Raw genomic sequence first — 13,356 nt, 5'->3', positions numbered from 1 at the left:
CGTAGCCAAGTGACCACTTGGCTTCCTTACCTATAAAGTGGGCATAATAATGTGTCCACATTCTGGCGTTGTTGTGAGCATCTAACAAGTTACTTGGTGACATAGCTGGGTCTAGGCTCCCTCTGTTGTCATCGCCCATGTAGGTCATTGTAAAAGATACACAAAAAGGGGGATTGGGGTGTAAATACAGAATTAGAGACAGCTAGCATAAAAACCCCAAATGCCCTGAGTACCCCAGTGGTCCAGAGCCCCAAAAGGAGACTCTAGCTGACGGACTGTGGTGGCTAATTTTATGTATACACTTGACTAGGCCATGGCACACAAATATTTGGTCAAACACCTAGAATCTAGATTTTGCTGTGAAGGTATTTTTTTTTTTTTAAGATGTGATTAGCATCAAACCAGTAGACTTTGAGTACAGCAGATTGCCTTTCATAATGTGGGTGGGCCCCATCCAAAGGACCAGGATCCCCCAAAATGGAGGGAAGTCTGTTTCCAAACTGCCTTTGGATTCAAGCTACATCAGCTCTTCCCTGGGTCTTCAGCCTGCCACATGCTTTGCAGATTTTGACTTCTCAGCCCCCATAATTGCATGAGCCAGTTCCTTAAAATAAATCTGCCTCTTATCCTCTGTCTCTCTCAATAGGATGTGTACGTATACAACATGCATTCTGCTGGTTCTGTTTCTCTAGAGAACCCCGATTAATACAAGGGCCTCAGTCAAATCCCCAGGCAATTTCTCTCATTTCCCCCCAGAAGCATCCACTTTCACTCCGCTTCCTGAGTCCTGGGTAGAGGTCACTGGGATGAAGTTGAAGGAGTTCTAACTCGCTTCTGACTTGGCCTAAAATTAAAATAACTTCTGGAGAAAAAAAAACATGCACGAATCCGACATGACTCAGACGCGGAGGGCTTCAAGCCTTGGCTAGCAGGCACACATTTGGCAAGTGTGCTCTGTCCTTTCCTAGACCTAAAGGCATCAAAACATCTGTGTTCCCATTAACAAAATGCTGACATGACACATAGCTGTGGCTTAGAAGAAACCAGCTCAAGAGACAGCCCCTCTGAAGTCTGAGGGGTCATCCGTGGCCACCTGAAGGGGTCTCGAGGCACTACTGTCACCGAGGTGGCTCTCGGGAATTGTCACTGTATCAAGACTGCCACTGTAAGAAAGACCATCAAGCCAGGTCATGTGAGAAAAAAAGCTTCAAGGACCACCCCCCCCCCCGAATCGTGCACACCCCTGGAGTTTCACCCATGCCCTGAGGTGCCTTGAGAGCTGGCTCTGAGGCTTGAATTTCATTTATAAATTGAACCCAAGTGGCCAGAAGGCCTGGATGTAGTGACAGGGGTGGCAGACCTACTGGGTTCTGGCATGGTGACAGGGTGAGCTGAGGTAGGGGGCACATAACGTCTTTGTCTTTGTCCATCCCTGGCCAGCCCAGCAGGTAGGGTCTTGAGGTATAAAATGGCTCTGGAGGCCCACTCTACCGGGACACTGGTTAGTCTCAGAGAAAGGGGAGTGTCGTAAGTGCTGAGGAGTGTCCGTTAGATCCTCCAGAGTAAATACTGTGAGAGAATGGGTTGGGGGGAAGGTGCGCAAGATTTTCCCGGGGGTGGCAGGATGTGTGGAGCATAGTTCTGTGGCTGCATTACCTCCAAGAGCCTTTGGACCAGTGCCTCTACCCTCCCAGCTCTCGGTACTGGCCCGTGTGTTCCAGAACCGTCTATGCCACCTCCACCCCGCTGGGGAGCAGCTAGGTGGGGTGACTTCTGCTGCTACTTCTTTCACTGGCTCACGTCCTCTCTGCAAACACTGCCATCCGCACTGGGTGACATGAGGTGCCTCCCCTTTGAGGGGTTTGATCACAGACACCGTAAATCCTGGTGTTTTCCCCTCAAAGATGGAAGAGGTTCACCGCATGTCTCTTCCTGGTTCCATTTCAAAGAAGGTTATTAACTCCAAGAAATGGAAACTATTTTTCGTTATTTATTGTCAGTGGCATAAGCCAGGCGCGGGGCCAGGTTTAGAGGGGATGGAAACTTAGACCAGTGGAGGGGATCTTTTCAAGAAAAATATTAAAAAGGAACTCCCCTCTTCAGCCTCCGGGGTCTGCCCATCCCTCCCTGCAGGAGCGCTCACCTCGCCAGCCCCATCCGGATTTGACTTGACCTCGCCCGGCGTGGCTGCTGTGCGCCTTCCCAGCCTTCCCACCGGAATGGCAGATTGGCTGTGAAGCGGCACGTGGGGCCTGCCGTGGGTTTACAGTTGGGGTCTGGGACTATGAGCTGGGTAGGGGTGGCCCCAAGCCAGCCTTCGCTGTGGCGGGGCCAGGCTGCGGTGTAGGTTGGGGACCCTGGGGGTTGGGCCTGCTTCCCCCTCAGGCTGACCTTGCCAAGGGCCACGTTTACAGAGAGGAAATGACTCTTTCCAGGCCACTGCTCCTCAGTGGCCCAGGTCAGGGGAGGGTAGTGGGTGTGGGAGAGGAGGGGGGCTGATGATTGGAGCCCGTTCCCCAGACAGAAAGGAGCACAGGGGCCAGAAGTGAAGTGGAGGCCCAGGGTCCTACAAGTTGCTGTGCTTGTTGACAGGGAAACGATGCCACGCTCCAGTGTGGAGAAGAAAGAGCAATCTAGAACCTGCATTCTGTGGTCCAGGGTCTGCAAGATGATACTTGTCTGTGTGTGCCTTTGTGTCTAATCCAAAAGCTAAAAACAAACAAAAAGTTAACAGTGGTTGTCTTTGGTCATGGGACTTGTTCTTTGTTTTGATGTGTTTTCAGGATTTTGAATTGCTTGGCCGGGAGTAATGCTTTATTTTTATGATCAAGCAAGAGGCTGAAGCTTTCTCAGTTTGGAAAGGGGAAGCACGTACCTCCTTAGTCCCATCCAATGACCCGTTTTGTTCCCATAACGCAGACCTCTTGAGCACCTGACTTGGTCTGTGAGGACTCCAGCTTCAGCACCCAGCTCTGCAGATGAACCCAGTTAATGCCTGTGCCAAAGTCCCACTCCAGGTGACACATTCTGAGCATGGCTCTCAAAGGATCCATTTCAAGCACTTTGGGATCAAGAAGGATCCCGTATTAGTAGCAACTGCCATACAGGCCCATCAAACCTCATGTCAAAAGGCAATAATTTTCTGCTTTCCCTGGCACCCTGGCCCTGACCCCGGCATGCTGGCTTACCAAGATCACAAGGATCTTTCTTTCTTTCTTTCTTTCTCTCTCTCTCTCTCTCTCTCTTCCTTTCTTTCTTTCTTTCTTTCTTTCTTTCTTTCTTTCTTTCTTTCTATCTTAGGAACTTTATTTCTTTTATTTTTTCCAGTTTTATTGAGATATAATTGATATATATTGATATACATATACATATTTGTATACATATATATTGACATATATATGTATATGTTGCGAAACAATCGCCACAGTACAATTAGTTGACATTAGCTCACATAGTAACAAGTTGTTTTTCTCTTGTAATGGGAACTTTTAAGATCTACTCTCTTAGCAACTTTCAAATGTACAATACATGCTGTTAACTAGAGCCACTATGCTGTACATCACATCCCCAGAACTTATTTATCTTATAACTGGTATTTTGTTCCTTTTGACCTTCTTCATGCATTTCCTCCATGCACCAACCCCTCAACTCAGGCAACTGCCAATCTGTTTGCTATAGCTTTGGGTTTGGTATTTTAGATTTTACATATAAGTGAGTTCATGTAGCATCTGTCTTTCTGGGTCTGACTTATTTGAAGGTCTACCCATATTGTCTCAAATAGAAAGATTTTCTTCTTTTTTATGTCAGAGTAATATTGCACTGTTTATGTATACCACATTTTTAAAAACTTTTCATCCATTGGTGGGCATGAGGTTACTTCCAAGCTAATGTGAATAATGCTGCAACAAATATGAAGGTGCTGATGACTTTCCGAGAGAATGGTTTTGTTTCCCTTGAATATATGCCCAGAAGTAGAATTGCTGGATGATATGATAGTTTCATTTTTAAGTTTTTTAAGGGATCTTAATACTGTTTTCCATAGTGGCTACACCAATTTTCATTTCCTCCAACAGTGCATGAAGGTTCCCTTTTCTCCACATCTTCTCCAACACTTGTTATTTCTTGTCCTTTTGATGCTAGCCTTCTAACAGGTGTGAGGTGGGCTCATTGTAGTTTTGATTTGCATTTCCCTGATGAAATGTGATGTTGTGCATCTTTTTATGTGCCTGTTGGCCATTTGTATGTCTTTTTTTGGAAAAATATCTATTCAGTTCCTCTGCCCATTTTTAATTAGTTTTTTTTTTGCTATAGAATTAGATGAGTTTTTTACATATTTTGGATATTAATCCCTTATCAGATATATAATTTGCAAATATTTTCTCCCATTCTGTAGGTTGCCTTTTCATCTTGTTGGTGGTTTTCTTTGCTGTGCTGGAGCTTTTTTAGTTTAATGTAGTCCTGCTTGTTTATTTTCCCTTTTGTTGCCTTTGCTTTTGGCGTCAAATCCAAAAAATCATTGCCAAAAATGATGTCAAGGAGCTTATTCCCGCTGTTGTCTTCTAGGAGTTTTATGGTTTCAGGTCTTATGTTCAAGTCTTTAATCCAGTTTGAGTGAGTTCTTGTGTATGGTATCAGATAGAGGTTCAGTTTCATTCTTTTGCATGTGGCTGTCCAGTTTTCCCAACAACTCATTTATTGAAGAGACTGTTCTTTTCCCATTGGGTGTTTTTACCTCCTTCGTCATAAATTGATTGACCGTAAGTGTATGGGTTTACTTCTGGGCTTACAAAGTTCTTTCTTATACCTTCTTTGTTCTGTCAGCTTCACCCCAGTGAAATGGAAGGCAGGGATGGGCCAGGGTTTTGAGACTTTCCCTCTGTAAGTCTGCCTGAAGCCCTGCCATCGCCCTCCCGACCTGGGATGCAGCCCCACTGTGCTTGGTCTTGAAGGTTTTTCCATTGTGCCCGGCCAGGTGAGCACATCTCATCTGTAATGAGCCTTGAGAGGCTGGTGCCTATTGTCCACTGTGCAGGTGCTGGGAAGGGCTCCAGAAAGTGCCACTAGAAGCAGAAGACAGCTGTGCTTGGACCCAGGAGCCAGTTAGACATACTTGGCAGCTCAGTGACCAAGCAGAACCTAGGCCTCTTTTCCGCCACATACTCTGACCTTCTTTCTTTACTTACTGGAGCCCCATGGCACCACCCTCATGGCACCAATCCCCTTGACATTGCTCTCCTCTTCCCTACTTCAAAATGTAGCCCTTCCATGTCCCCTAGAGCAGCTGTGGCCCAGTGAACCCTCTCCCAGCTGTCAAGACCCTGGACACCTGTACAAAAGCAGGGCAGCTGTTCACCTGGCTCAATGTGCTCGGGGATGTTTCCTCCACTCCCTCCCCACCTCCACCCCCACAACCCTACTCCCTCACTCGAAACTTGCACAAGAGTCTGAATTGCACTCCTGTGGGATATTTTGCTTGGGTCATAGAGTTATCAATTGCTAGTACAAATTGATCGGTCAGACCATTCACCACACAGTGATGTGTGAAGAACAGATGAGACAGGGCATGAGAGTCCACTGGGACACATGCAGTCGAGGGGCCTGGGACTTGGGGCTGGTGACTCTAGGATGGAGGTCACCAGGCTTCCCATTTTGGTTCTATCACTCCTAAGCTGCATGATTTAGGGAATGTTGCTTGACTTTCAGCCCATATGTTTTCTTTTCCTTTTTTTTTTTTTTTTGAAGATTTTATTTATTTATTTGACAGAGAGAGATGGAGATAGAGAGAGAGAATAGCACAGGCAGGAGGAGAGCTGCAGCAGGAGAGGGAGAAGCTGACTCTTCAGTGAGCTGGGAGCCCTAGGCGGGGCTCACTCCCAGGACGCTGGGATCATGACCTGGGTGGATGGCAGACACTTACCCAACTGAGCCACCCAGGCACCCCAGCCTGTATATTTTCATCTATGAAAGAGAGGCAGTCCCAGGCCTTCATAGGGTTGCTACCAAGTAGTCTCTGAATCAGAATTAGCTTTGTAAACTGTGAGGAACTTCACGAATGCAAATTACACACAAGTCACGCAGCCATCTATAAAAGCAGCTCCTAATCATGTCTAGGCCTTTGGGCTGAGATCGAGCGTATAAGCAGCAGCAGCTTATACGAGAAGGGAGTGGATGTGTTGTGGGGAATCAGGTCTGGGTGAGATGGCTGTGCGGTGCTGGGCAGGTAGGGGATTGCAGGAGGTCACTGCCCGGGGACCCCAGAACCTGCATGGGAAGGACCACAATGGGGGAGAAAGAAGGAAAACAAACAAAACTTCCCTTCCCAGCAGTTGCATTTGGGGCTAGGCCCAGTCAGGCCATGGTAGGGTGGAGGCCAAGGAGCCCCCATGGATTAACGAGTTCCAGGGGCAACTGGGGATTCAGCTGTGTCAAAAGCATCCATTGAACCAGGCCAGTGAGTCATCTGTTTGGTGAAATCCCCAAGGTGCAGCGGCCTGGCAGCCTCCCCGGGAGCAGCGGCCGTGGCTCTGTCTCCACCGTGGCGGCAGCGCTCCACTGGCGAGGCTGGAAGCCAACCAGCCTGCGGCGGCCACATGACTTCCAGCTGCCCTGCTGCCTTTTTGAAAATTTTTTTAAATTATAAAAACCAGTACTCATTGTACAAAAAAATAAAATAAAATAAAAATTAGGTACAAAAAAATAAAATTAAAAAATGATCCATAAGCCACTCCCTGGAGATAACCTTCATTATCTCCTTGATGCTCTCCTTTGTTCTGTGCAGGTCACGCGAGTCAGGTTAGACAAGGCTATGCCGAGGTAACACACAGCTCCCAGGGGACGGCCCCCAAGGCCAAGGGCCTACTGTGTTCACCCCCTCCTTTACTCCTTTTTATGTGCTGGCTCTCAAAGGTAACTGAGACTGGAAAGCTTGAGATGTTTATCCCTAAGTGTGATGCTGGGTGTTGATTGAAGTGAGACAGTCTATCATGATAAATAAACACGTGCCACCTTTTTCTATTTCTTAAGCTTTTTAGAGACCATCGAACTGGGTGTTGACTTTCACTGAACTCTTTAACTCTACTGAGTTTCTTTTGTCTTTGCCTTGGTGCATTTTTAAAAAGGTACAGGAAGCATAGAGTGTTCCTGTTTTGCCTGTTTTATACATTTTGTCATCTATCTGTTTTCAACAATGTTCACAGGAGAAAGAAAGAACAAGGTCACCAAGCCCAGATTTCAGAGCATTGATTCAGAGTGAAGAATGAGGGAGTCCTTTGAAGGAACAGACTACTGACTGTAAGGCCCTTGGCGTTGAAATAACTGCTCAACCACCCGATTGTTTAGAATCATCAGTTCTGCCCTTTGCTCCAAAAAGCAGGAGTTTTGTTTTTGTCGAGAAGCGAACTGGCGCTGTGATCTGTGTGCTCGGGGCCTCCGCCTGGTGACCCAGCTCAGCACCAGATGTCGGGGAGTCTTGTGAGGCCACCCTCGCTCATGTTGTGCTTAGGGAGCCGCCTTGCCATTTGGGGCCTAGAGGCCTCAGTAGGACCTACAGGTGACCTCTCAGAAGCTGAGAGTGAGAGTGTGGCACTGAGGTGGCCGCTGCAATGGTGACACCGATTCTCTCTCCCCCGCAGAACTGTTTCAACAAACAGCAGCTCCTCGCGGCCATCCGCCAACTGCAGCAGGTGCTCAAGGGCCAGGAGACCCGCTTCGCCGAGGGCATCCGCAACATGAAGAGCCGGCTGGCCGCACTGCATAGCTCCGTGAACAGAGTGGGCCCGGGCGCCCCCCCAGGTAAGGTCCCCCCATCTGTACCACTGGGGCCGCAGCACACCCAGGCCCTTCCCCTGTGGGTTCCCTGCCCATCCCACCTGCATGCCTCATCCTGTCCTGAGGCAGGTCCCCAGGCCTTTCCCTGCCTCCTGCAAGGGGCCCATTTTCACAGCCTGGTTAGTAGGGAGCACAACGCAGTGAGTATGTCAAAAAAGCATCTGTGGGCTCTCCTCTCTCTTTTTTTTTTTTTTTTAATTTTTATTTATTTGTGATAGTCATAGAGAGAGAGAGAGAATGAGGCAGAGACACAGTCAGAGGGAGAAGCAGGCTCCATGCACCGGGAGCCCGACGTGGGATTCGATCCCGGGTCTCCAGGATCGCGCCCTGGGCCAAAGGCAGGCGCCAAACCGCTGCGCCACCCAGGGATCCCATGGGCTCTCCTCTCTATCATCTGAATGTCACCCACTTCCTCTCAGACCTGTTCATTCTAGGCTTGGTAACTCCCTCATCCACCTGTCATCCTTGTAGAACTGTCCAAAAGCAGGGCTTTTAGAGCATGAGCTGCTTTCCCCTGCCCTGTCCTCACCCAGGTAGACTCCAGGTGGTTCCTTTTTTTTTTTTTTTCCTAACAGTTTTAAGTTCACAGCAAAACGATGGAAATCACAGAGAGTTCGGTCCCCAAACACACACTTGACCTCCCCTCCATCAACATCCCACACCAGTGTGCCATGCCCTCTACGACCCATGAAACAACACTGGCTCCAGTTTTTCAGGCATGATAGCTAGTCCTCTGACGTGAGTCCCCCATTGGTGGTGGATGCGGTGGGGGATGCTGCTGAGGGCAAGTCCCATTCAGTGAGGTTCCAGTAGCCCCGCAGACTCCCTCCCCAGAGCGTAGGATTCTGACTGACCCTGGGTGTTTCCCTAGTGGTCCCAGTAAGAGCTTTCACTATGGAGCCATTGGATGGGTTTCCTGTGGATTTCTTTTGGCCGCTCCTCAGGGTGGTAGGGGTCGGGGGGCACTCATCATGTTTGCTCTAAGTCATGAACCTGTGGCACATCTGATGTCATTTACTCACTTGAGACACAGTAAGGGCCCTCTCTGTTGTGTGAGATGAAGTTTCCTGGGAAAGGCATTGGATTTCCTACATTTTCAGAGAGTGTGGTAGCAGATCCAGAGCCTCCCCAGCACTGAGTCTGCGGTTGTTTTCCTTGGCTATACAGGTGCAGAGCTAGACCTGCCTGCCAAGGTCCTCATGCTTTCCAAGGCACCGTGAGGCCCCTGCCTTTAGGGGGGGTCACCACAGCCAGACCCTGAGAGGCAGGCGGGGCATCCTTCTTTTGTGTTCTAGATGAGGAAATGGAGGCCACCAGAAGTGAGGTAGCAGTCCTGCATACCAGATCTGACTCTTATTTTTATTTTTTCCTGCTAGAGGCTCAACAGCACAGAGCTTTTCTGCTTTCATTGGATCATAGTTCCTATGGTCCCTGGGAGCTTCCAAAAAGAACTTGCAAGGGATCATTCATAAAACAGCCCTGCCTCTGTGTTGTATTGGAGGCCTCTGTCCACTAGAACAGACGGACAGGTAGCTATGGTTACATTACTGATCCTCTCATTGCCAGATGTAGGGTCTTTCTTCCTTGAAACCTACAAGATTTTTTAAAGTGGCCAATTCTCTTTTTAGATACCGCCATGGTATGTTTGGTCTCTCCTGTGTGCTGGACGGGGAGGCAAGCAGCTGTCAGGACCCTTGCCACAGGGCAGGGGCTGGGGAGCTGGGTCTGTACCTGGAGGAAGCCAGAAGCTTGCAGGTTGTAGGGAAATTGTCTTTTCCCTTTTTTTTTTTTTTTTTTTAAGGGCATTTGCTAGGAGTCAGGAAGAATAACTTTTGGTCCTGGAGAACTCTTGGCCTTCTTCAAGACTTGCCCTCCTATCTTCCCAGCATCTCTTTCTGGGGAACAACACACCCAGTAAGCGTCAGGGCTTATCAAGGCAGCCTCGTTCCATTCCTGTTACCAAATCTCTAGGATTACTCCACTGCAGATCTCACAGCTTACCTAGTAACCTCATTCCAGAAGCTGCAGGAAGCTTCCCTGTGGCTCTGTAGCCTCACCACGTTGTGCTCAACATGAGTCAGCCAAAGAGGCACGTCCTTCTGCAGGACAGAGGCCTTTGGCTCCCGTATGAGAAGTGACTGGAAATGGATTTGCAGTTGGTCTTTACCCGTTTATTAATTTCACTGACATTTACTGAGCACCTACTGTGTGTGTGCCAGATTCTGCTGCGTTGACTCAGGCATGATTCACCTGTGAGTTGTCCCAGCAGGTAGGTTTTTCTTTTGGAGGATTTTAAAGATTTCTTATCCCCAAAGAGATCCTACTCCTTTCCCCTAAAGCATCTGCAATCCCTTTCAGCACAATAAAGTAAGTTGATATTTTAAGAGAGCTATAAAGGCATTTATTTGCAATCTGGGAGCACCCATGCACTGGGATGTGAGCTCACTGTGGCTTCCAGCTCACAAAGTGATTAACACTGGGTGCCACGTTGAAGGCTTACTAAAGGAAAGGGGTATAGTGATGGTCTCCCAATAACCAGGGGGCACCGTGAGTGCTCAGAGGGGCTGGCTTCTGCCTGTCTGTCCAGGCCAGCCTGCCGTGGCTGCTGCATGCAGGACGCGGGTGGGATATGTGGGCAGAGCCGCAGCGGCCTGCCTGCTGTCTTCTGGAGTAGGGAGGCTCATCAGGGCCTGAGCTGTGTGGGCAGAGCCAGCACAGCTGAACCAGCACCTTCTTTCCCATCTGTCTAAAACCCCAAGAGCATTTTCACAAATGACACTTGGAACTTATTTTAAAGCGTTTTAGGAGTGGCTCTGAATTTCTAACTAAACAAAATCTAAATCCAACCTGTCCCACCTTTGGCACTTTCACTCAACAAATGCTGGCCATGGGAGACTGCCCGGCCACAGGTAGAGGAGGAGTGGAGAGCTTCTCTGTGTCCCCACAGCCCACAGCACACATTTGGGAAATCCACTTGGTTCTGCCTTCACAGCACAGCCAGCATCTAAGCCGCCTGTCTCTGCTCCCAGTTCCTGCCCTGGTCCACACCAGGCTTCATCTCAGGCTTGTGCCTCCTCCTTCCTGCCTCATACCCGACACCTCGTGCTCAGGCTGCAGCCAGCTGGTGCTGTCAGCATGGAAGTCGGCCACTTCATGCCTCGGCTCAAACCCTCTCTGACTCCCTGATGCCTCTCTGACTTCCTCCCCGACTGTTTTCCCCTTGACTGTAGTCACTGTGCTCCCCTTGACAGTCCTCAGACCTGCCAGGCAGTCCCACCACAGGCCTTTGCACCAGCTCGTTCCCTCTGTCTTTCGCAGATGTCTGCATAATTATGCCTTCATTTCTTCAACTCTGCCCCAATGAGGCCTACCCTGACCACCACATTCAAGATTGGGCCCCTCCCCTGGTATTCCCAAACTAACTCCCTATCTTTACATGACACTCCCTACATGACACTTACCACTTCTTATCACCCTCTACCATCTGCTTATGGATCTTGGTTATTGATGGTCACACCTGTTAGAAGGGGACTTCCCAAGAGCTGGGTTTTGTCTGTCTTGGTTACTAATTATTCCAAGCACCTGATATAGTGCCTGACACATGATAAGCCACTCAGTAAACAATTTTTCATTCATTCGTTCGTTCAAGAATTATGTATTGGGCACTCACTGTGTGCCAGGCACTGGGCTGGGGCTGGGGCCACATCAAGGGTACAACGCCAGGTAAAGCCCCTGCCCTCTCGAGCTGCGTTTGGAGGAAGAACACTGACAACAAATACGTCAAGAAGACAACTCCAACAATTACACATACTAAGAAGAAAGCAAAGTCAGCTTATGCGGTAGAGAGTGCCTGGGGAGGTTTTAGTTAAGCGAGGTGGCCAGAGAATACTCTGGGAGGTGGTGGCGTTCGAGTCAAGACCTGAAGAGTGAGAAGGAACCAGAGAGGGGATGTTCTGGGGAAAGAACATTCCAGGCTGAGAAGAGAACAAAAGCCAAGTCCTAGAAGTGGGCCCGACCATGGCCTGTTCAGAAAGCCTAAGAAACCCAGGGTATCTGGAGCTCCTGGGAGGCCGGAGTGGGTGGGCCAGCCGCACCCACTGGTGAGGGTGATGGGTAGGGGTTGTCCCAGCTCTGACCCTCCCACGCTGCCCAGCTCTATATTCAATCCTTGGTGTCTCTGAGGCGCCAGCTCAGCTTTCACTAGTGGGCATGTATCATCCATGCCTAAGAGTACTTTGAGGATTCAATGAGACATAGCATTAAAAATGTGCAGCACTGGGGCATCTGGGTGGTGCAGTCAGTTGAGCGTCCGACTTGTGGTTTTGGCTCAGGTCATGGTCTCAGGATCACGGGATCAGCCCCCAAATCAGGCTCTGCGCTCAGCAGGGAGTCTGCTTGAGACTTTCCTTCCCTCTGTGCCACCCTCCCTCAATCTTTCTCTCTCTCTCTCTCTCTCTCTCTCAAATAAACAAATAAATCTTAAGAAAGAAATTGTCCAGCGCTGAGCATAGCCTAGAGGAGACACTCAACACAGGAGTACTTCAAGATGAGAAGCCTTGTAACAGAGAGAGATGTTAAGTGACTGTGGGCCTTCGTTTTGTCCTTACAGTGTCCTGCCCTGCTCTGAACGCCCCTCCCGATGGCAGAAAGTTTGGAAGCAAGTACTTAGTGGATCATGAAGTCCATTTTACCTGCAACCCTGGGTTCCAGCTGGTTGGGCCCAGCAGCGTGGTGTGTCTTTCCAACGGCACCTGGTCAGGGGAGCAGCCCCACTGTCAAGGTACAGACTCTTCTTCTCATCTCCCTCGGCTGGACCCGTCGCAGCCCAGCAGCGGTCTGCTGGATAGAAGGGTCATTCCGCAGGACACTTTTTGCCTGATGCCTCCACCATTCCTCAGCTGCAAAATAGTGGCGCACATGTCCAGTGACTTACCTCCATGCCAGGCCTGGGCTGGTCAGCATGAGCTCTGCCAAACCCTCTCACCAGTTTAGTCTTGCTTTGCACATGGGGAAATTGAGGCAGGGAGAGGTGGGAGAACTTGCCCCAGACCACCCAGCTGGGGAACAGGCTAAACTGATTCATTCCCAGACACGCTGACCCCAGAGCCTGTGCTCCTCAACACCTCACTCTGCTCTAGGCTCTGGTGATGGGCTCTTACCGATGTCCTGGGGCTGTAGTTTGCAAGACTATTGATGACCAGTAGGGTTAAGGAAATGCCCAGGTGTCTTTTGTGTCTGCTTTGGGACTTGGGGTAGACAGGCTCCAGGAGAGAGCCTGGATGAGGGGCAGGCATGAAAGCATAAAGCATTCCCTTTCTCTCTGCTCAGCTCACCAGCAGTACTTTCTTAATGTAGAGGAAAATCAGACTTGGCATTCTCTATCAGAAGAGGTTTTTCAAAAGTCTGTGGTCAAGTCATGGATCTTCATCAAGTCATGGATACCAGTCATTTTTAGAGCAGGGCTCATAGGATGTCTACAGGGGCAGAATGTCCATGATTTTAGCCCAAGAGTTGAAAGAGAAATGCACA

At 49.2% G+C, this 13,356-nt stretch overlaps 1 protein-coding gene across 6 annotated transcripts in view; it reads left to right on the top strand.

Moving 5' to 3' along the window:
• Nucleotides 1-13,356, top strand: part of FBLN7 (fibulin 7) — a 48,549-nt gene that overhangs the window by 14,213 nt on the left and 20,980 nt on the right. For 5 of the 6 annotated variants that reach the window (XM_072770225.1, XM_072770223.1, XM_072770228.1 and 2 more), the window contains exons 2-3: nt 7,632-7,791; nt 12,437-12,607. In XM_072770225.1, coding sequence (XP_072626326.1) covers nt 7,632-7,791; nt 12,437-12,607 — 331 coding nt within the window. Of the gene's footprint in view, nt 1-7,179; nt 7,291-7,631; nt 7,792-12,436; nt 12,608-13,356 lie in introns of those variants that run through there. The other variant, XM_072770226.1, reaches the window with a different exon arrangement.

This window comes from Canis lupus, chromosome 12, assembly GCF_048164855.1.
Source record: "Canis lupus baileyi chromosome 12, mCanLup2.hap1, whole genome shotgun sequence".
NCBI lineage: Eukaryota > Metazoa > Chordata > Mammalia > Carnivora > Canidae > Canis > Canis lupus.
This window is presented reverse-complemented; position numbering and strand designations above follow the sequence as displayed.